Source organism: Nasonia vitripennis, chromosome 3, assembly GCF_009193385.2.
Source record: "Nasonia vitripennis strain AsymCx chromosome 3, Nvit_psr_1.1, whole genome shotgun sequence".
NCBI classification, from domain to species: domain Eukaryota; kingdom Metazoa; phylum Arthropoda; class Insecta; order Hymenoptera; family Pteromalidae; genus Nasonia; species Nasonia vitripennis.
In genome coordinates this window covers 4,140,051-4,163,561 of record NC_045759.1, presented here as the reverse complement: position 1 = coordinate 4,163,561, position 23,511 = coordinate 4,140,051, and the positions used below count along the sequence as shown (strand labels likewise).

The 23,511-nt window shown below is 44.8% G+C and overlaps 3 protein-coding genes across 6 annotated transcripts; 1 reads left to right on the top strand and 2 right to left on the bottom strand.

Moving 5' to 3' along the window:
- Positions 1-177: 177 nt before the first annotated feature.
- LOC100118921 (transcription elongation regulator 1) lies at positions 178-9,625 on the bottom strand. 3 transcript variants are annotated; one of them, XM_031926569.1, is made up of 18 exons: positions 9,042-9,166; positions 8,653-8,961; positions 7,952-8,264; positions 7,771-7,869; positions 7,504-7,698; positions 6,938-7,427; positions 6,625-6,867; positions 6,327-6,542; positions 5,943-6,243; positions 5,600-5,853; positions 5,351-5,514; positions 5,062-5,270; positions 4,831-4,981; positions 1,769-2,542; positions 1,440-1,682; positions 1,089-1,355; positions 705-1,006; positions 178-635 (listed from the first exon to the last, which is right to left on the bottom strand). In XM_031926569.1, the coding sequence occupies exons 2-18, from the start codon at positions 8,883-8,885 to the stop codon at positions 632-634; spliced, it is 4,458 nt and encodes a 1,485-aa protein (XP_031782429.1). In that variant the 5' UTR covers positions 8,886-8,961; positions 9,042-9,166; the 3' UTR covers positions 178-631. The 3 variants fall into 3 exon arrangements, with proteins under 3 accessions (XP_031782429.1, XP_031782430.1, XP_031782431.1); XM_031926570.2 differs by having other exon boundaries at positions 8,653-8,941; XM_031926571.2 differs by having other exon boundaries at positions 7,952-8,249; positions 8,653-9,625.
- Positions 9,140-23,425, top strand: LOC103316767 (mediator of RNA polymerase II transcription subunit 15-like). 2 transcript variants are annotated; one of them, XM_031926573.1, is made up of 6 exons: positions 9,140-9,300; positions 15,000-15,163; positions 18,839-19,024; positions 19,096-19,566; positions 21,151-21,561; positions 21,641-23,425. In XM_031926573.1, exons 1-6 carry the CDS (start codon positions 9,168-9,170, stop codon positions 21,983-21,985), a joined length of 1,710 nt encoding a protein of 569 aa, XP_031782433.1. In that variant the 5' UTR covers positions 9,140-9,167; the 3' UTR covers positions 21,986-23,425. The 2 variants fall into 2 exon arrangements, with proteins under 2 accessions (XP_031782433.1, XP_031782434.1); XM_031926574.2 differs by lacking the exon at positions 9,140-9,300 and adding an exon at positions 12,539-12,740.
- On the bottom strand, positions 10,067-11,926 carry LOC100118887. The gene is made up of 3 exons (XM_031926577.2): positions 11,779-11,926; positions 11,299-11,531; positions 10,067-10,592 (listed from the first exon to the last, which is right to left on the bottom strand). The coding sequence occupies exons 2-3, from the start codon at positions 11,523-11,525 to the stop codon at positions 10,337-10,339; spliced, it is 483 nt and encodes a 160-aa protein (XP_031782437.1). The 5' UTR covers positions 11,526-11,531; positions 11,779-11,926; the 3' UTR covers positions 10,067-10,336.
- Positions 23,426-23,511: the final 86 nt, after the last annotated feature.

Genomic DNA, 23,511 nt, shown 5'->3' with positions numbered 1-23,511 from the left:
ATGCTTATAATTGAGCGTCTATGTTCCGTTGCATTAATAATTAATTCGGTATAATTTCTCTATTATTGCAGTATAGTCTTTGATGAACGCAACGATAGAAAATATCGTATTTTACCCCACTGTTTTTAATGGAAAATATGAATACTTATAAATACTTTAGAAATTGTAAAAAGATAGTTTATCATATGTTTCTTTTATTACTGTTGCTTAAGATAAACAAGAAAATAACAAATCTATTTTATTACTCGCTATTGGTGTAGGTCAGTTGAATTATAAAAAGTCGATGACACTATTGAACAAGTCTAATGTAAACATCAGTAACATCATGTTGAAGACTCGACGTTAAATAATAATATTTAAACTCCTGAAGTAAATGAGAATACGGTCCAAATTTTAATTAAAAATACACTTGAAGTTTCTCTCACTCGCATTTTCAATTTAAATGTTTTGTTTCTGTTTAAACTTGTACTTATATACAGTATTTTTATATTTGGTTGCATTATTTGTTGTTGACTATATATAATAACAGCGACGATCGCGTGAGGCAACACGTGTTCTTCCACAAGCCTGAGGCTTTTGACGCTAAAAAAATCGCTCACTTTGCTTCGTAGAAAACATATCTAACCGGTCCTTAACTGTAACAAAGGTGTAAATTAATAATTGTTTGCTTTATTGCAATATAAATCAGACATTGAAATACTTACTTCACGGTTGGTCTACGTGATGGCTCAGACGCAGTTGGGGGCGGGGGAGGACCCCTACGAGCCAGTTCTTCTAAGTAACCCATTAGCAATCGCGTTCTTTCAGACGCCGCAGCCTCTAGTACCAAAAACCGCTTATCCTTCTTTAATATATCTTCGATTTCCGTTAGATGTGCACTGTTATCTTGAACTTTTTTAAACGTTTTATCCGTAATTAACTTTGTTTCTTGAAGTAGTTCTCTGAAGTCTGCTTTTGCTGCCACCAATTTGTCCTTAATATATTCTTTGAACTCCTTCTCGCATTTCTGTGTATAATAAAATTAAATAAATTTGTTATACAATTTCAATAAAATACTAGAGCAGATTTTTTGGAATAAAACGACTCACCCTATCGCTAGACGAAAACTTAAGATACCGAGGATCATCCTTTAACAGCTTTTTAACATCCTTCCATGAGGCCGTCAGATCTGTGGAAGCACCAACTTCGTTCAAAAGTTCCCTAAATTTATCCCGTTTCTTACGTCCTAATTGTTCTACGTGTTCGTTGAATAACTTCTCCTTTTCTTCCCTATCTAAAGAGTCCACCAATTCCCATCGATGGTCTTTCCGTAACTGCCTCTTGGCCTCGCGCCAAGCAAGATCGCCATTTCTCACCTACATAAAGTATCAGACAATATATTAGAAAGAAGAACGAAAAAGGTATATATTCAAAAATCAATCACAAAATGACCACAGTACCAAGTCTGCAAGGAGAGCATTGAAATGTTGCACCGCTTCGGTGTGTCGATGATGCTGCCTCTCCTTGTCTCGGTCACGCAGATGTGTGGCGAGTGTTCTTTGCACTTCCCGCTCACGTTCTCGAAGACTGGCTTCAGCTCTTCTTTCCCGTTCCCTCTTTTGCTTCTCGCGATCTTCCTCGGCTGCAGCCGCAGCAGCTGAGTCAGATTTGTCGTCGTCTTCGTCATCAGGCTGATCGCTGTCCTATATTGGAAAATAAAAGAAAAACGATGAAAATAACGAACAAATCAAATATTTCATAGTAAATAGTAAATATTGACAAATCTTACATTATCGTTATCTTTGCTAAATGAGTCCTTGTGATTATTGTCCTCGGAGTCGTCGATTTCCCCGCACTCTTTCTCTGGTTTGTCTTCTTTATTGTCCTTGTCCGACTCGTGATTCTCATCGCTCCTGCGCTTCTTCTTCGGTGGAGCATCGTCATCCCTGTCTCTGTCCACATGGACCTCCTTGCTCCTATCCTTATCCTTATCCTTATCTCTATCCTTATCCTTATCCTTATCCTTATCCTTATCCTTATCCTTATCCTTATCCTTATCCTTATCCTTGTCCTTGTCCTTGTCCTTGTCCTTGTCCTTGTCCTTGTCCTTGTCCTTATCCTTGTCCTTGTCCTTGTCCTTATTCTTATCCTTATCCCTGTCTTTGTCCTTATTTCTCTCTTTGTCTTTATCCTTGTCCTTGTCCTTGTCCTTCTTGTCCCTATTCTTTTCCCTGTCCTTGTCCTTTTTGTCCTTCTTGCTGCTTCTCTCCTCCTTTCTGTCTTTCTTCTCCTTGTCCCTGTCCTTGTCCTTCTTGTGGTGCTCCTTCTCACGATGCCTCTCCTCCTTGGCCTCGCGCTCGCGCTCCTTCTCTTTTTCCTTCTCCTTCCTACGCTCGTCCTTCAAAGCTCGAACGTAATCGCGGAACCAGTCCTCCCGCGTACCCGCCGAGTCAACGTTCCTATAACGCCAGTCGGACTCAAGCCGCTTCTTGCAATCGCTCCAGTGAGAGTGTCGATCGATGTCCTTGTGTTCACGAAGCATCGTCAGGAAATCCTTTTTCACCTGTAAGCAGCGATTGAAAGAGTCATGGGTTGGTACGAAACTCGCTGCGGTTTATCTTATCTACTAGATTTCGCTTATTCATTTCGTATATACGCTACTGCACACAGTTATCATCCCTCAGAATATATATCATAACATACATCACGCGCATGCATTTTATAGAAGAGTAATTGAACGCAATTATAAAAACATGGTTTTCAATATGGAGCACAATATTAATTTTATATTTAAAAGCTCCTATCGACAATTTATCAAGCAAATTGCTTTACTTTTGTCTTAATGATAAATTAACGGAATCCTCCAGTAGGTTCAAAGCTGAAAGAATTGTTTTTATTATAGTGCTGAAAGAAAAGAAACAATTAAATAGAACTTTCTGTTCATCGTTAAATTTTAAACTACTTTCTCTCTCATCCAATAGCTATAAGTTTTGAGAAACGCGAGTTTTACGTAATATTTGTATGAAATTGATGAAAAATCGAACTGACGCTATTTCAGTTATTGAAAAGTTTTAGGATAAAATTTAACGACATTTTATAAAACGAACATTATTATATTTCACATTTGGCTGCAACTAGCTGAAAGAAATGTAAATTTAAATGGCGTGTAAGATCTGTTGAATCAAAAATAGTGATTATTTATGGATTTGCAAAGCTTTATATTATTCTGCTCAATCATTTTATTGTTTTTGTATTCTGGTTGAACTTTGAAAACAACATAATTTTCAAATGAAGACTATTTATGACAAATCCATACTGATTTTGAAGCTAGAATCATATAGAGTTTTTTTAATGTATCAATTATTCCACATACTTCACAATCTCAAACATATTTTTTGATTTAGCAAAAATATTTGAACATTATCCTCGTACGAAAAATGGGAATTCATGTCGCACATGTGTATAGCAATGCACTCGAAATTAAGCGATCATCGCTGCTTTTGAAGTACATTGGACTATAGCACAATTACTGCATACATTCACCTAAGAGAATCCAAATCTAAGCTAGATAATTTTCAAAGATAATGTACTTCTGGATCAGTTATAAAAATCTTCGTATCGCTACTGCATTTGGTGTCCTCTAGGGCGAATGCACCTTCTGCGACTTTGGTTCCAAGTGACATGATTCTATGTAAACTTTGAGGCACTCAATTAAGGCTTTACTAATTTGTTTTATGCCTATCGTACTTTTTGGTGTTTGACTATCCGATTTTGTTGTTCTTGAATGAAGTAACGAGGATTACGATTAATATACAAATACCGAGTTCGTTCATTCTCATGACTCTGCTTTGGAGTAAAGAATGCAGCGCGCAATGGGTGCCAAGAGTGCCACGCGATGTGTGTTGCTGTGGATGGTTAGATGACATCTCATCCATGCCACCGATCAGCTGCTCCAGAGAGCGCAACGACCAAGACTCCACTCTGTACTCCACACGCAGAACCTGTCCTGCCTGCATCTCGACTGACTGACTGGTGGAGAGTTCAGAACACATGAGTATACAAAGGAACCGCGTCACATTCTAACAATTTTTTTAATTTCTCCATTCTTCTCTCTTAACTTCTTTATATTGATCTTTTTCTACGATACCATTATTAAGGCTTCTTCTACGTTCTGCACGCGTTTGAAGAAAAAAAGAATGTACATGCGTATGCACTTTTGCTATAGAAAAAGATCATCTTGCAGAAAGTTTTTAAATCCTCAGCGATTATGAAAATTATCTTATTATCGTAATATGGCAACGAATTACCAAGTCGTACTAGTGGAACAAAATGTATCAACATACCTACTTATCCTGAAAGAAAGTTTATGATTAAAGCTGAAAAAAATATCTTGTGAAGCGTTATATCTAATAGACTACATAAAACGGCTCAAATTTTCAATTTTCTTTGAGTACCAAATAACGTAAAAATACAAAACATCACAAAACCAAATAATTTGAATCATCAAAATAAAAACAATAATCGATAGAAATTAATTTAAAAACTTTTAACGTAAATTAATTGTTTACGGGCGCGATTCATCATAACTCTAACGATTAACTGCACTCCTGAATTCGTACTGAGTTTACATGCATAATAATAATAAACAATAATAATGTCAAGGATTAAATAAAAGCCTAAACCATGGACTATTCATTTCTTGTTTTCTATCGATTTAAAAATTAAAAATGAACCTAAAATTCAGTGATTTCACACGTTGAATTAAATAGTGAAGGTCTAATTCACTGTAAGAGCTAAACTTTTTATAAATCTTAATCTATCATTCCATGCAAATTTTGACAAAATGCGTACCTGTTCTCGTTTAGCAGCTTTTTCTTCTTTCTCCCGCTTCCGGACCTCCAGCAAATATTCATTGAACAGACTCTCTCGTTCTCGCATTTTTTCCACATTTTTGAACCGTTCATCACGACCATGCTTTTGAGCGAAATCGCTAAACGAAGATCTGTAATACGTGATAAGTAGTGTTTATTAAAATAGAACAAATTTAAAATAATGACAAGCACAAAATACAATTTCACGTACTTTCCGTGAAGATTGGCTTCTTCGAGTAATTTTTGAAATTGCTCCTTCCTCTCCTTCATCTTATTGCGTTTCTCTCTACGCTCTTCTTCAGCGCGTTCTTTCACGTATTTTTCAAATACTTGCTTCCTTTCCTTAGACGTTAACAGCAGATAGCGAGGATCGAATACAATTTTATGCAATTCTTTCTCCCACGTGCTAAATGCCGAGACCTAATGAGAAGATGAATGGCATGATTAACGTAATAATTAACTTCAAATTATCAATAAAAAATAAACAAAATTTGACGTACATCTTTTTCTGTAAGCATCTCCTTGAATGATTTAATCCTACTATCTAAAGGTACAATGGCTCTTTCTCTAGCTGCTCTGACTTCGGCTTCAATAGCGGCTTCCTTGCCAATATCTATTGTCTTTTTGCTTTCTTTTTCTTCTTCTTCTAGTTTAATAGAATTTACTGAAAATTAATTAAATCGTCGATTTATTTATTATACTTATACACAAGCTCAAAACATAGAGTATTTAAATTTCAAGCGTCATACCCTTTGTTTCTTCAAGCTTAATTTTCTTGGATGAACTCGGTCGATCCTCATCGCCACTACTGTCACTCGTATCATCAGCTCGACGCGTTTCACTTTTTACCGTAGCATTAGCGGTAGCAGTTGCATCTGGTGGACCAGCTACCATTTTGTCAACATCTAATCTTCCTATTAAATCATCGGGCCGTTCCCAGACTGATATTCTCGAAGATGGATTGTAGAAGAATACTCGTCCATCACCGGTCCATACAACGCACCTATAAACCGGACAAGAAATAGTTATTAAATTAAATATTGACGTGTTTAATTTCTCACATATTTATTGAGCAACATTAATAAGACTTACCAAGGTGTGCCAGGAACTGGAGTACTGGATACTGGCCTAGACTTATCTTGCGGCTTAGCTGCTTCCTTGGCTTCTTCCTTCTTAACTTTCGCATCTGCACTTTCTGCGGTAGCTGAACCATTATTTTCACTTGTGCTAGACACTTTGGTTTCAACGCCAGCTTTTGTAGGCGTCGTTGCGCTATCGCCAGTGCTTGTTGTTGTGGTATTGGTTGCAGAACTTGCTGATGTGGAAGTAGACACTTGCGAAGCTGCCATAGCTGCTTCGTCGGCTTTTTGTCTCATTAGAGCAGCTTTTGCAGCTGAAAAATTGAACGCGATGAATTGTAAAACTGATCCATATAACTACATCACATTGTATGTATTAAAAAGATTCAACTTTTACCTTCGAGATCTTTTAAAGCTTGAGGTTTTTCCCAAACGGATTCTCCTGCTTTACTGTTGTAATAGTAAGATCGCCCATCTGGAGCTCGATGTTCTGTCCACACCATTGCATTTGCTACGATTTCGGGGTCTAGCTGAGCTAAGATAGTAGGATCTTCGTTCGGCATTGCAGAAGTTGGTGCCATTTGCTGCATAGGATGCGGCATCTGAGGCATACCTGAAAAAATGCATGTCCGATAAGCACGACTGTACAATATTATCAATGATTCTTCGCAAGAGAACATAAAACGTATTATTACCCCAAGCAGCTTGAGGTGGTCCGTAACCTGCGCCAAAAGGTTGAAAGCTTGGAGGTGGCATACCGAATGGTGCTCCCCCGGGAGTTCCGAAAGGAGCAGGCATGCCACCACCGTATTGCGCTGGCATTCTGTGCTGCATAGACATCATAGGTGGAGGCTGCATCATCGTGGGACTAGCATTTATCGGTGCTGAATTGACAATCGGCGCAGTAGGTGCGACAGATGCTACAGCGACACTTGTCCCTAAAATATTTGTTTACGTAAAGTCTTTTCTTGAGTAAAGGCGAAAATTGTATGAATATTAGAATCTCACCATTTGTCTGTTGAGCCTGTCCCATCTGCTGCGCTGCTGCATCAGACGACGATACTGTTGAATCCATAGGTTCAGCAGCCCCAGGTGCAGCACCAGTAGCAGCAGTGGTACCTGGAGGAGCTGTACTTACTTGACTTGCGTCTGCCTCATTAGCATTGGCTGAAGCGCTAGGGGCAGTATTGGGTGTCTCGCTACCTTGCTGCTGCATCCTTACCTCAGCACCAGGGGTACTACTCCCTTGTTGTTGTGGCTGTGGCTGCTGCTGTTGTGGTGATTGCTGCTGTTGCGGAGATTGTTGCTGTTGAGGTTGCTGTAATTGGGACTGAGGTTGTTGTTGTTGTTGTGGTTGAGGTGATTGCTGCTGTTGTGGTGATTGCTGTTGCTGTGGTTGCTGCTGCTGTGGTTGTTGACCCATAGCTGCATTGGCTGGGTTGGCAGCCACTGCTCCACCCGCAGGTTGCTTTGCTGCACCATGTACCAATTGCTCCAACTGAAAATTTTGATATTTATAATTCAATATTCCATCCAAGAACCCGCGCTTTATTGTTTCTACACCAACTGCATACCTGATCTTGCACCATCACTTTGACGTTTGGTCCTTCGGGCTTGGTCCATGTAGTTTCTCGAGATCGTATATTGTAATAGTAGAACTTTCCGTCCCCAGTTTTGGTTTCCACCCATACCTCTCCATTGAGGTCAAGTCCTGGAATGTTGTTCTGCTGCTGCATTTGCTGATGTTGCGCTTGCTGTTGACCTGGAATCTGTGGAGCAGAATTTAAAATTAGAAAAACTGATCAACCACTTGCAGTATACAGGAAAATCTGTCAACTTACGTTGTTCATGTTGGGAGGTCCCATTCCTGATCCAGGTGGACCATAAGGTCCAGGACCCCCTCCGCTGCCCATAGGCCCGTTCATCATGTGTGGCGGAGGCTGCAAACAGCAATATTTGAATGAAAATCTCGTAATCCACAATTGCACAATCACTTAGAAAGTACAGAATAACGTGACATACCATTCCTCCTTGGGGATGACCCATCATGTTTGGAGGTCCCATCATGTTAGGTGGAGGTCCCATGGGTCCCCAGCTGGGGTCGAACGGCGGCGGTGGGCCTCGAAACCTTGATCCAGGCGGTCCTCCTGGAGGGCAGTTTGGTGGTGGACGAGGTGGCGGTGGCCCTTCGTAAGGATATCCATTGTTTCCTCCTCTGTACATGGGTCCACCTCTAGGTCCAAAGCCTCCTCTACCTCTGAACCTAGGTGGTCCACCTCTTGGAGAATAATCAAAGCCTCCACGACCGCCTCCTCTTCCCCTTAAATCGTTATCGCTTATTGTAGCGAATAAACAGTATGAGATAACAATCACTTCCATTCAATATCAATATATCATACATGGCTAAAGAGTGTGCATGAAGAGTCAATGATGTATGAAGACTGGCTCTAAACTAGGCTCTAATACAATATGATATACCGCATTGTTTCGCAGCTTATCACTTGTTCTCATCTGGCAAAAAGAAAGAATCTACCGATAGCAGACTTTCGACATAACCTTACCAAGTCTAAGAACCGCAGCTAAGCGATACAAGTATTCGCATTTATACTGACAAAGAGACATGAAAGAGCACAGTTACGATACAATACAAGACGGTACAAGAACGAGCAATGGCGAGATGGATGGAGAGAGTGAGTAAGAGAAAGAAAAGAAAAGTTCAGTACCTAAATCCACCTCTGCCTCTGGGTGCAAAGTGCCGATAATCGTCGCCCTCGTAGTAGTACTCATCGGCCTCCTCCATGCCGACATCGTGATCGAGTCCATGCTCAGGTGGTGGTTGCTGCTGCTGCTGCTGCTGTTGCTGCTGTTGCTGCTGCTGCTGCTGTTGTTGTTGTTGTTGCTCGGCGCCAACGGGGTTTTCCTGGACGGCGATCCCCTGCTCGCCGTTACCCTCCATCGCGTCCAGCTCTCTGCTGTGCGGTTACCTATACGTATCGTCCTCCGCCTTCGTTTCTACAATAAATTATACTCTCCTTGACGACGCAAACAAGCGGCGTCTCTACTTCTGCGGCAGAAGTCGATAGAAATGCAGGTAGGCCCGTTTTATTCTTACGATTGATCACAACATCTCGTCGTCGGGATAAGCAGCTCGGGATTTTATTAGGGGATATTACAGAGTGATGCGGTGCAGGCGGCGGCGGCGGCGGCAGCAGCGGTGTGGCACACAAAACACGTTATTATGTCGGTCGGCGGCGGCGGCGCTGTAGGTATCCATTCACGGCGATTCGGCGAAACATGCACGCGGCTTATTTATCTCTTGCATACTTGTTCCGAGAAACGCTGTTGTTTTATTGCTGCGAAGACACCAGGAGGTAAGAATTTTGGCCCTTTTTGTTTATATTTTTTCTTGAGTAAATGCGCGCCCTCGATATTGTCCGATGACGATGCGGGGGTTAGGCGGCGCTTCGGTCGCTCGTACGCGGGTGACGTCACACATGACAAAATGTATATATACGATAACGAACACCTCCCCCCCTAATAGGGACACATATCCTGTCTATACTCCATATGGCGGACATGCGCAAAGCGCTTACTTTCTGGCTTTACTTCTAATATCGCAGTTCCCGATTCTCCCGTCTCCATCAGGAGCTCCGCGAACTCTATACGAATATGACTTTCGCAAATCGTTATGAAAAAAAAAAGCAGCCGGAATTGCGGCAATCGAGGGAGATTTTTGGCACTTTTGCGTGCGAGCGTCGAAATTACAGGGAACCGGCGCGACGGCTAATTACCGCGTGATGAAAATTCGCCATTGTTGCTCTTATGGCTCCTTTATTTATGCAACAATGCCCGATTCTCTCATCAGCTGTGTACGAGTATATATATATATATATATATGCGTGTGTGCGACACACGGGGCTATTAAAAAGTCTCGCCTGGAAAAGACGAGATGTTGCGTGAAAGTGCTTTTGTAATTTTTTTTCAGTTGATTTATGTGTTGCGTATATATATATATATGATAGGAAAACAGCAAATCTACTTGTAACCTTCACCCGCGAGCTTTTGTTTTGTTGTGAGCCATGCTGATAACGGATTTCATTTGAAATTTCGGCTTCGGAGTAAAGTAAGCACAGCGAATATTATAAACTCATTTTTGTGTAAATATATTTCAACGCTATTTTATATCATAATAAGTACATAAAAAATAAGTATAAATACATATAACAGCGAGGATTCAGTCCAAGCGCAGGAAAAAGTGATGCATATGATTGTTACGTATATTTACAAAAAAAAAAAAACTATATATTTACAAGGCAGCTCATGTCCATGTATATAACATAACGAAAAGTCAATGGTGCAGCGGCAGCGGGTAACTAACGGTCACATATACATATATAAACCGATTTATTACGATCGGGGGCAAGGCTGTTTGGCGTAAGCTCGAAATCCTTTGTGCGCCTGTCTCAGATGGTTCGTCATCCTGGACCTGGTCTCCTCGAGGACGTCCAGCATCGACTCTCTCGACCTGCTATCCGCAGCTTGGGTGTAACGCTCGAGTAGCGCCAAGTCGATCTCGGACACGTCGTCCAGATCCTCGGCTGCGCTCAGGGCCAAGTTGAAGTCCGCCAGTAACGGCTCGACGCTCGGCGACTTTGTGTTCAGTCTGCGAAACGAAATTGGAATTTTTCGTCTAAGCGTTTTTCTATAATCGATCGCGATATTTGCATTCGAAATGAAACAAGCAATCGTGGGCAAAGTCCTTGAAAATGCAACTTTTCCATATAAGCTATATATCTCTGGGGAACGCGACGAAAAAATAAAAACAACAACCGTAAACATTACTTTACCTTTACGTAAGTAGATCTCGCATACCAGGACGCGAAACTCGCGAAATTCGAAATCGCGAATAGATATAAAAAAGTGAAAGTATTAACGTATAATACGTAGGTAGCTATAAGCAGGCACGGGGGTGTGAAAAACGATCGCTAAATACCTCCCGCGGCCGAATTAATAATTCAGTTATCTCTCGCGAATTCCGAGATACTTATCCCACATCCTATTATTTAGAGTCTATATATCTAATTTGCGAGAGTGCTAAAGTGAACGGTTGTTCGGCCGCACGTATGCACACGTATCTCTGATTAAAAATGCCGCTACGGAATTGGTAATGATAGCGATAGTGACTCACTCTCTCGCTCTCGCGCGCGGCGCTATTTAGCTAAAATCCTGTTTCGAGTATACACGCGCTGTGTTGCGAAAACGAAAACAAACGCGTATCCATATTTAGCTCTAGAGCACAGCCGCGCGCGGCATTGATAATTACATAAAGTACGTTTATAAGTATATAGCAAGGAGAAAAAGGCTCATACCGATAGCTGCGTTCATTGTCGATGTACTCGGCGACCTGTTCGTAGAGGTCGAGGCAGGCGAGATCGGTTTTCCTGCGCCCGTGGCTGAGGTACTTCCGAAAGATTTTCCGGCCCTGCGCATGCGCGAGAGTCCTCTGGATGTCGTCGGTGAGCCGGTCGAGCTCCTCCAGACTCAGACCGCTCGTGCACTTGCCGATGCAGCCGATCGTCTTGCTGCTACCGGCCATGTCCCGCTGCGGGTAAAAAAGAGGACTTATTTGAATTTCCCGCCACGCGTGGAGATGCGCGTAGTCAGCTGCGCGCTGACGTGACCCGCGGATAATTGAGATTACATATATATAGCTACTCCTCTGGAGTTAAAGAGAGAGAGAGAGCAGAGTGAAAAGCGAGTATAATGCCCCCGCGAGGGGCATTGCGTCACGGCGCGTGTATTCGGAGACTTCCGAGGCTCGAGTCCGAGGAAGAAGAGTCTTTGCTTACCAGGAGCTCGCGGAGCTGCAGCGCCGACTGTACACACTGTTATATGTAATAGAGGCCGTGTGTGGAGACAAGCAGCCCGTTTGGAATAATATCGATCGCTCTGGACTGAATTTCAGCAGAGACGCACTGCCGGCAGCGGTGGCGCTACTGTACGCCTTCGGCTTCGAAGACTCATCGCGCTATTATCTCCCTCCTCTCGTACACGGACGTACACGCAGTCGTGTGGGGCACAGGCGCCGAGATATTCGCGAGTGTTTTAAAAATAATGTATTTTTAAATGTTCAAAGAGCAAACATCCGTGGCGAATCGGTTGAGTCCTCGTGGCTAGCGGTGCTGCGATCGGTAGCTTTATTGCCGTCGCGTAATTTTTTCCACTGCTCCTATCATTCTCGACGGACAGCAAGTGCGAGCTTCGCTGCAGCGCGCGGACGTCTCGCTCTCCGGAGAAAGCCGCGTGTAATGCGGTGCGGGAGAGGAATCGGTTGCGTAACCGGTTACTCGCAGGAGCCGCGCGCGCGACACGATAGTCGCGGAGACTGCAGTAGGAAATCGGCCCGAACGAATCCGGGACAATGGGGCTATTGTTGGAATAAAGCCCCGTCGAGAACGAGCGAGCGACTCTCTGTCTTTTTTTCCCCCTGCAGCGCGCGAGTCGGTGCGTGCGCACGGCTAAGACTACTATACGCGCAGAGGGAGATCGGTAAGGTGGCGGGGCGCCGGCGTCTCTATAAAGCCGCGAGCAGCCCTTTCCCCAAAGACACTCGCTCGGCTGCTCGGCGCTATTTCGCTTTCGATCTCTCCGTTGACATAGAGTGTGTGTGTATATATATATATATATATCTATATATCGTACCGGTATATCAACGAGGACGTCGCACATCAGATCAGATCGTCGCGTCGATTCTTGCTCTACTCCCCCGCCCCGTCCAACATCATCATGTGGCGGCTACTCGTCTTTGCAGGTGAGTGCGCAGCCCGAATTCATGTTACATTACATGTTGTATGAGTATGTATTGTCGGTAAAAGTGCGACTCGTATATACGTGTGTTTCCACGAATCTGCTGCAGCGGCCGATTGGGAAATAGCTCGCTCCGTGTGTCTCTCTATATATATAATAGACATATATATATATATATATATAACGAGAGTACAGAGCAGATCTCGCGCCTTTCTAACTCTCTCGCGAGCGCGCGGTGCAGTGTGTTATATATTCCTCTATATACCTTATACTCTCAGTGCAGTGAGTTCTCTATATGCTATATCTATATATATATATATATATATATATATCTGTAGGTATAGCCCTCGAGCGCGTATACGGCTACAAATCGATAATATTATTCATTGTGTAAAAAAAAAAAAAAAGGACGAAAATCCGATCTTCCCTATCTCCGATTTATAAGTGTGGGTATATAGGTATAACAGGGTGTAGCGCAGCGCGTTAATGAACTTGCGTCGGCGATTAGGCTATGAGCGCGAAAACACGAATTTTCATGAATTGCACCTTGTATTTAAATCGTTATATTGGCGTAACGGCGCAAGTGTGTATATAAAGTCGGCTTTGCGCAAGTGTGCGTGTGTGCGGCGAGTTGGTCAACTTCCTGTTGAAAAAGGGAAAAAAAGAAGTCCGCCGATTCAGATAGCAGACGTTACTCTCGCAATGTGAAATCCAGGGAAAATCGTTTTGCGTTATACTTAAATAAAAAATAATTTACAACCGCGACGTTCTCTCGTCGCTCATAAATCAATCGACTAACGAAGCCTGTATACAGCGCGTTGCAACCTTGCGACATTTTTCCAAAGCCGCCGATATATCTCTGTTTTTTTTTTTTTTTTTTTTTTTTGTTCTTTCCTTCCCCTTCAGCGATTCGCGCGCGGCAACGCCCGGTTTCATCAGTCGCTCTCGGGCGGTGGCTATAAGAAAGAAAAAAAAAAATCAGCGCACCGCGTGTCACTCTCGGCGCACTTATGTATCTAGAATTACGAGTTTTCTAATGAAATTCCAGCTGCACCACGAGACCGCTTTTTGCAGCCCGCCATCAAGAGCGCGCAATATCGTATATGCATTCGCGGTGCTATGCAGCTCTCGATAAATATATATATATATATAAACGCGGCACAGTGCGCGCACTTTGGATCTTTCGAAAGAGAGCCGCACTGCATTTGTGCATATGTGCGACAATGGTCGTGGCTGCGCTTATATATACTTATAACGATCGAGTTCCGCGATGACATGGATAACGCGATCGGAGAGAGAGAGAGACATGTATCTCTATAGCGTTCAATTAAATTTATCGATGAGTTTTGCCTGTGCTCGCTCTTTCTCGGATCGATCGCAATCTCTTTTTACCCGCGGGATTTGAATTTCGCAAAAGTCGCGTACAGACACGGCTATATTATAGTATGAGAAATCGGTTGCATATTCGCGCGGCACTGCAGCGCACATAATGACGGAAAAAGGTCGAAGGGTGATGATCCGCGCATCTCTCTCTCTATATGCAATATCCGCGGATTGTAATTGCGCTCTTTCTCTCTCTCTCTCTCTCGGCTCCGCACGTAAGAGAGCTGCGCGCAGTGTATTAGAGAGAAAGAAAGATACATATAGCGGCAGCATCTCTCGCGTGAGAAAGGCGCTCGCACACAGAGATAGATAGAGAGAGAGAGAGAGAGAGAGAGAGAGAGAGCGGGGCTAATGATCGGCTGACTTTGCACACACTGTACCTATACTGCGCGGCGCACGTAACAAACGGAGCCCGCGCGCTACCGCCGCCGTTATGACGAAGCTACGCGATATATAGATATCGTGGAAATAGGCGAAACGTCCTTGCGCGCCTCGCAAAAAGCCTTTTCGAGTTTTCATGCACATGTGTGTATATATATATATATATATATATATATATATATGCTATATGTAGAGCGCAGAGTTGCGGCAACAACTGCAACAGCGCTGGAGGGCGGACAGAGCGCGTATATACAGCTATACGCCGTGACTGCGGGAAAGTCACTATATATACACGGCCCGGTGTAGGGAAAGTCGCGCGGATCGCGTATATCCGCCAGCAGCGCGGCTTTGCACGTGCGAGAGACTCCCGGCTCTTTCCCACGAGCTCTTGTATACTCTATATATATGCTGTGCTATATGCATTCGTTCACGCACTGCGAGCGTCTATACTGCATTATAGGGTATTTAAAATAAGGCAATGCATATATGATCGTTTCAGGTCTGCTGACGGCCGGAGTACGCGGATCGGCTGTCCAGGATAGCGAGACGAAGGAAACCGCGAGTTTGGCCAAGAGATCGCCGATCGGCGCAACTGCCGTCTACGGGGCTGCGCCTCAGCATCAGGGACAATACGTCGTCAGGCAGGGGGATGAGACTCAGGAGGTAAATTTATAGCTCTATATACGTTCTCTGCAGCTTGTAGTATATAAGTAGGTGGCGAGAATAGAAACCTGTTTGGAGTACGCGATCGAGATTGTTTAAAAATGAAAAGATACGATACCGGTATTGACGCTTTTTTCGAGCTTCGCGGCTCCGATGCAATTCTCGGGATTGTTACAACAGCCAGTTATATATACTTTTTGATACAGCTCTCGGAAAATCGTGACTAATAAAAGCGCCACGTACGTCAGCCCAGTATAAACTTGATATATATATATATGTATATTTCATCGAGAGAATTAATGTGAATCGCCATTGGGAAAATCCGCGCCCAAGTATATACGCTCTCTGGCATATAGTCGAGCCGCAGTATGTATATATGGGCCGATTACAAAGTCTAAATTGCCGCAGCGCTATATACAGGCCCCTGCAGATCAGCAGATGCGAAAGGCTACCGCGCAAGGTTAACCGGTGCGCGGACTTGTGTTATATATATATATATATACTTTTACCTCATTGACAAACCTTCGGCTTATCCCGCGGAATCAGAAAATTGCCCAACAATGGCTATATTATCTCGAGTGATAGCCTATACCTTTTGCGTCATGCGCGCCGACACTATGCGGCTAACGCGGTGTCGAAAAACTCCTCAATAGTAGCTGCCTATTATCCCCTTTCTTTATCTCGAATAAAAGATTCAGGCCGCACCGAGATTGCATTGACAGGTCGCTCGCGAGCGACGAAATAATCACTCGATATACGCATATCCGCCCAAGAATAATAACCGATATATACAGCAACGTGTCCTATAGGCAGTGACAGTAAACGCATAATAATATAACGCATATATAGCCGCGGCGCATTCCGGATATACCTGCGCTCGAGTCGGCTCGCTCGGATATAATTATCGGACTTTCTAAAATCGGATTTAATTAAATTTCCCGCGCACAGCGCTTATTTCTCACGCATTCGATTTAGCATTATAAGGGATATAACCGCGAGCGCGCGGCCTTGGATGGAAATATTAACAATGAATCAGGATATGTCAATTCCGTCGCCTCGTTAAAAAAAGAATAAGATATATACTCGTATTATACATACCGGGGGGGGGGGGGGGGGAGGCGAAGTGTGTACATGAGAGATGATGACTTACTTTCCCATGACTCGCGGGATGTTTGAATTTTTTGCCATTTCGCAGAATTGAGCAACTATGCGATGGGAAACCATCTGTTTCTTAATTTATAGACGAGAGCGCTTACTATACAAACTCTTATGCATTGTACTCTCCGATTATAAAACGACGACTATATCTCGTTCTCTCTCTCTCAATGTATATGCACTTTACGACGGATATAAACTTCCCTCTCGTTATGCGGCGGGTATATTTTTAAATGACACGGCATCGTCGAAAATTTCTCTATCGCTGTCGCTGCGACGTTGCGGTGTCGACGTAAAAAGAAGAGCAAAAAAAAAAAACGCAACAGCGGCGACGGCGGACAATTTCAGCGCGAAATGAGAGTTAACGGCCGCGCGGTAAACTGTTTCGGGCCCATTTTCACCGGGGTATAATAAATTTAAATTTCCACTCCGGCGAAGAAAGCGGCCTTTGTTTTTTTTTTTCTCGCTCTCTCGCGGAAAGAATTTTAAGGAGGAAAACTTTTCCGATACCAGATTTTTCCCGATCGAACAAGCTACGAACGCTTTTCGGCTGATTTGCGCATACGGCACACAGAGTACAGCGCGCAATAAGTCGGTCTAATAAACTGCGAAGCGAGAGAGTAAGTGAGTTTTCTTCTGTGCCCCGCGATGTATACAAAGAGTCTCGGTTCCTGGCTGAGAGTTTCCTTAAGAGTTGTAAAACGGACTTTTGAAAATCGTAAATTATATAGTCGAGTACGCACATACGCTCGTTTAAATCTCATTAGGTCGTGTAAAATAGACGCGCAATTTTAGCAACAATAACCGCATTGTGACGTAACTCTCGTTCTCTCTCTCTCTCTCTCTCTTTTTTTTGTTCCAAAGGGAACAACGCCGTCTACTTTCGGCTCCGACGCGGGAATATAAAGAAGAAGCGCAAACGAGATCCGCGATAGCGTCGTCGTAGTCGCGAAGAAAAAGAAACCTCTCGTAATATACCGCCAATTAAAAAGGAAGACGGAGCGAATCGAGTGTCATTTTTGTGTGTTATAAGGACTTTCTCTCTCGACGGCGCGTATTATAAAAGGAGCACTGCTCGATATTCGCGTCATATCGTTGTAATAGAGATGTGTATAGAGTATCAACAGGCCGGAAAATCAAGCAGCGGTTTTTATTATACATCGCTCGGTTCGGGAAAAAAGTTGATACACGCACGTGAAATAATAATTGTATACGATAGGAAGTCTCATCCGAGAAGCTCTATGTATAATACGCGCTGAAATACAGTTAAAACTCTCTCTCTCTCTCTCTCTCTTGAGAGCGAAGGAGTTGCGTAAGGCCTCTCGGCGCGCGCAAAAGTGCATTCTGACCGGTAAAACGAGCGGCGCTCGCTTTCGCGATCTCGCACCGCGATCGCGACAGCACCGGACCGAGACCTGTGTGTGTGTGTGTGTTAGAGCCTCGACAGAGCTATATAGCACACTGTATATAGACGGGAAAATGTTTCGTATATAATAAACAAATAGAATGTAATATAGTGTAGCGCGGGAAATTTAAATATCAGGGGCCGGCGCGCGTTTTTTCGAGAAATTAGAATTGTTGATTTTTCCGCGATGGGCTGAAATTCAGCGTAACGGTATAGAAAGTATACTTACACACGCTCGGAGATGTTACAGTGGCTTGATGGATGTACACGCGGATAGGTACAATGGGCCATTGTCAGAGAGGTGTCGCACTCGCGCATCGAGTTATGTCAAAGAAAAGCGGGCAGCGTTATAAATGCCCCGTAATCATTTATACACCGCGGCCTCACTGTATGTACGACGTGTTTACAGCGCAATAAGTCGTGTCCGAAAAGGGGCTTTCCCAGCTTTTCGCCGCATTAATCACACTCGGCTATATATATATACACACATACATTTATCCACGCCCCCGGCGCTACTCTCGGGCGTTAGATAAGCGGCGTTATTGCAGCGCCGATATCTCGCTATACGTCGAGAGACTACGAGAGTCTGATAATAAATTCACGAATTACTGCGTGTATACTCGACGCCCGCATCGTTAATCTGCTCGTATAAACGCGTGCTTTGACGATTTCTCGTTGAAAAATCCCAACTCGACGACGTTTCCTCCGTTACGTAAGCTCGCGGATTGATATCTCAATCGCGAAGAAGCTCGTAAAAAGAGTTTGACACGACGTTGTGTGTATATATATGACAGTATTTTGAAACGCGAACGACTCGAATATACAATATATCGATTAAATCGCGCGCGCTATTCATTCCCATGTTATAATTTCGCCAACTTCCTGCAGGCTGCGGCGCGGGTGCGCGCGAGAACGTATTTCCCAACTTGGCCCCAAGGCCGTGTGCCGGACTTTGAAAATTCCCCTCGATACACACACACACACACACTCGCGGCGCGAAAATAGCTCGCTCGCGATTTCGCAACCGCATATCGCATTCCCATAGCGCTATACCATGTACATTTCCGATATGCAGTGCGCAGCGTATTATATAATTGGCCTGTTATACACGACAGCTCACACCGGAGTACCTGAACCTGCTGCAGCAGTACCTGGAGACTCGCCAGCTGCAGCCGCACCAGCAGCACCAACAGCCCCAGCAGCCGCAGCACGTGTCCCGAGCCCGTCTCGGCGCGCTGATCGAGCAGGAGCTCGTTAGGTTGGCCGAGAGGCCAGTGGCTCCGCCGCACAAGCATCACCAGGTGCGTAGAGCACAATCGTAGATTTATAGCTCGATCGACGATCCGAACGACGCTGACCCTTCGATCCACAGGGTATACCGCTCGAGGTCGAGCAGTACCACGTGGAGACGTCTCCGCGGCGGCCGATCCAGCACCAGGCCCAGGCCCAGGTCCAGCCGGGTATCCACCACCCGCAGGTCTACTACCCGGTGGAGGACGTCGTCCAGCCGCAGCACCAGCCGCGACCCCAGCCTCAGCACAGACCGCAACCCCAGCACCAGCAGCAGCTCCAGTACCACCAGGCAGTGCCGATCCAGTACGGCTACGAGGACGAGCGCCAGATCCAGGAGCAACAGCAGTCGCCCGAGTCCATAGTCCGAGCCCAGTCTCAGGCCGAGGCCCAGGCGCTCGCTTTCCAGAAGATAGCCCAGGCGGCCCACTTCAAGCACCAGGGCGAGGCCCTCGAGCAGATCCGCGTGGCGAACGAGCAGCACCGACAGCAGAGCGCACTCGAGCAGATCCGACAGGGCGAGCAAGTCAGCGAGGCTGGACGCCAGGAGCGCGTGAGTTGATATTATATACGCGCGCTTTATTTATTTTATTTTTTATTTTTTTTTTTTTTTCGTAATATCCTCCCCTCAAGAGTCGCGCGATTTTTCGAGTGCGCGTACACGTACTCGAGCTTCTAGCCAGCAACCCTTTCGAGGCCAATTAGTGCATGCGCGCTGCACTCAGCTCATGTTGTCTTTTTTCTAGATCGCACGCTACCGGCGGTGAGAGAGATAGAGAGAGAGAGAGAGCTGTGGAAAAAAAGGCTGATTAGCACGACGCGTATAATAAAAGCCATCCAAGCGCACGCTCGACTGCTTGTTGTTTGTTTCTCTGTATATATGCTCATATGTTGACTATGATAATTATCCATATTTCACCTGATAATAAAAGCCATTTGTCACACATCAACCGAGTCGTCATGAATTATTGCGCCATTGTAGTATACATATCTCTCTCTCTCTCTCTCTATGCTCTTTTCCGCAATTACACGCAGCTCGATAATAACGAGCTCGGCGTTAAAAAGTCTCTGCACCGAACAAAATTTACTCGCGACGGCCGAGTAAACTTGAGTCTAATACACGTCGAGCGGAATCCGGCTGTCGATTTTTTCCCCTCTACACTCGCGCGGCTTTTCCTTATTTCCATTACAGATCGTAAAAGCAAAGCAAAAGCGCGCGCGTATACAGCTGCGGAGACGTAAATTGATAATGGCTCTCGCGCTCGCTCGGAGAGTCTTTTTGCGTTTCTCTCCGCTCGCACGGCACGGCTCTGTGCGGTGCGCCTTTTGTAAGAAAGTGAACGTATAGTGTACTAGAGGATAGCTACTTAGCCTCGATACGAGAGTTTGTTTTCCGCGCGAAATTTATTAATTTTCAAGATTCGCGTGCAGTCCCTCTTTTTCCTCTCAGTTCTCGCTCTATTATATATATATATATATATATATACGCCTGTGGGAGAGTTATGCGCTGTATTTCATAATGTAGAGTCGCTATACAGCGCGCATAACTCGCGTATGATATCGCGTGCGGTGCGGCGAGTTGCGTGAAAAAAAAAAATAAAAAATAAAAAATAAATAAATAAATAACCTATTGGTTTAGTATAGACGCTTGTGAGAAACGAGCGCTCGCGGTTTAGTGCAAGCGTATTTTAGAAAAGTTGCGCAACGTGTATACAGCGCGGACGAATTGAGCATCGAGAACTGCTGCCGACGAGAAGGAGAGAGGATTAATATGGAAATTACAAAAAATGAATGATAATTACACGGGACGAAAACGCACCGCGTCGTTCGCGCGCGCCGCGGAGTCATTGACTTTCTCTTATTTGCCTCTGTGTGTGTGTGTGTGTGTGTGTGTAGATAGACTCGACGAGTATATGCAGCGCATGTAACGATGCTTTCAAAACTCTTTTTCCCCAGAGCGACCAACTCGTACATTTCCCGGGCGTCTCGGTTATTTTATTTTGAAACGCGCGCGCTTGAAAATCGAATATAATGGCGCGAAATCGAACGAGTTTGAAATTTATAAACGCCTCGCGCGCTCGGTGAAAGCGGTAAAGGCTTACATAAGGTCAATAAAATATAATGCGTCTGTCCGCAGGTAAAGCCGAAGGACCCGGAGAGCGCGTACAAGGCCCGACTAAAGTCCCAGGCGACGGCTCTGGTGGCCGAGCAGCGTCGCGCCCAAGAGGCCGCCGAGTACAAGGCCCACTCGGACGCCATCCTGAAGCTCCAGGCCCAGCAGCGGGCCCACCTCAGGGCCCAGGAGGAGGCCCACCACTATGCCCTGAACTTCGAGAAGAACCAGCAGCGCGCCCAGGCCCAGGCCCAGGCTATCGCCAACGCTCAGGCCCTCGCGCTCTACAAGGCCCGCCAGCAGGCCCTGAACAAGGCCCAGAACGAAGCCAAGCAGGCCGCTCGGGCTCAGGCTGAGGCTCGCAGGGTCGATCCCGAGAACGCGCCGGTCGTCCAGTACCTCCTGCCCAACAGCGTGCCCCTGCCCGCCCCCGAGGTTCGTGCCGGTTTAACCGATTTATTTCTTCTCTTCGGCGCAACGATCGGCACCCCTCTAACTGGGCCTAATTTCGCAGGTCTACCTGCCCAAGGCGGCCGAGGCCCTGAGGGCCGCCGCCGCCGCCGCCGCTCAGGAGAAGCGCCTGAAGAAGCCCCAGCACGCGAAGCACCTGCTGATCGAGGACATCGAGCCCCAGCTCCTCCGTCGCGGTCCCAAACCCGACGAGCAGCAACAGCAGTACGCCTTCCTCGTCGACGCCGGCTACTACCGCAAGCAACAACATCAACGTCCGCTGCTCAGACAGAACGAGTACCATCAGGGTTTGGAGGAGGTGACGCCCAGATCGCACTACCAGTACCACCAGCAGGTCGAGAGCGAGAAGCTCGCTCTATTGCTACCGGTCGAGCACCAGTCGCCTTGAGAGACCGAGAGATAGAGTGATATATGTACAACATGTATCAACGCATCAGTATAACGGATAATTCGCATCGTCATCAGCCTGTGTACTCTTCCTACTCGCCTCCAGAGACGCCCGATTAATTAACAGTATTTTTTTATACTATTATATATGATACGTATTATATGTATCTGGATATCGTTATACGTACGCGCCTACGCACACGCACACACACGTTAGGATGATTTTTACTTTAATTATTTTACTATGTACACGTGGCTGAAGTACACCGACATGAGGATTGCTTCTGGAGGGAATATTGCAAGTGGGTTGTCGTATACGTCGTCGCTGCTGTGTGTACCATATTATATACCGCGCAATGTCTCGCTAAACCATATTATAACATTCCATACTTTTAAAATTTTGCCTCCGCGTATTTAGACACGTCATATCATATTCTACTCACATTGTCCTGGAAAAGTCTGCGCGAGTCGCTCGCGGCGTACACGTTGTATTACACGCACAGTCTACTCTCTGTACGCGAAATATAAAGAGGGAGAGAGAGAGAGATGGCGATCTCTCGATCGAATTCTAACACCGCTTTATGTAAGGTCACGTGTATATACACGCCGCGCTTACGCAATGTAACATAGACTCGCGCGGGCCGGCATTTTTCAGCGTGATAATTACTAGACTCGAGGCAATGTCTAAAATTACCTTCTCAAAAGCTACGAGACATATATATATATATACACATATACCTGCATGCACCACAAAATTCTTGCAAAACACACTCTACATTATATAGTTGTGTAACATCTGCATTCGCCCTTAGAGCGGAGACACGGCATTTTCACACGTAAACACGCGCACGTACGTTATCATTTTATTATTAATAAATCTTTCGAGCGAGAAGAAAGAAAAATTATCAACGCGCGCACACACGCACACACGCACACACACGGCAATACGCTTACTTAGTCACGATTTTTTTTTTTTTTTTTTTGTGTAACTACTTAATTCTTCTAATAATTCTTTTTTTGTACGATGTATATTTATACATATATATGAGAGAGAAAGAAAGAGCGCGTCTACATGCGAATCTGTAAATATAATCGACGGTAAATATTAATTTTTTTTTTAGCAAAAAAAAAAAGAAAGAAAAGAAGCAAGAGCTATATATTATATCGCATAACATGACAAATGGTACTCCGTACAACATGGGATATATATATATATATATATATATATATGAATATGACGTCGAGTGAGAAAGCTAGAGCGAAAGAGAGAGAGAGAGAGATGTATCGTGTCCTCCCCCCACGCACACGCGCTCGAGGCGCCTTAAGGGCTCGCAAGAAGAGTCGCCTATATAGCACTCGGCCCTTATCGCCGTCCTCGTGCGTATTATGTACATACTAGAAACTTTGAATAAATGTATAAGTGCATTTTTCGAAAAGCCAACTGCCGCAGTGTTCTCTTTTTTCCTCTTTACTCCCACACACACACAGAAAGAGATCGCGAGAACCGATCGCGGAATATAATACCAC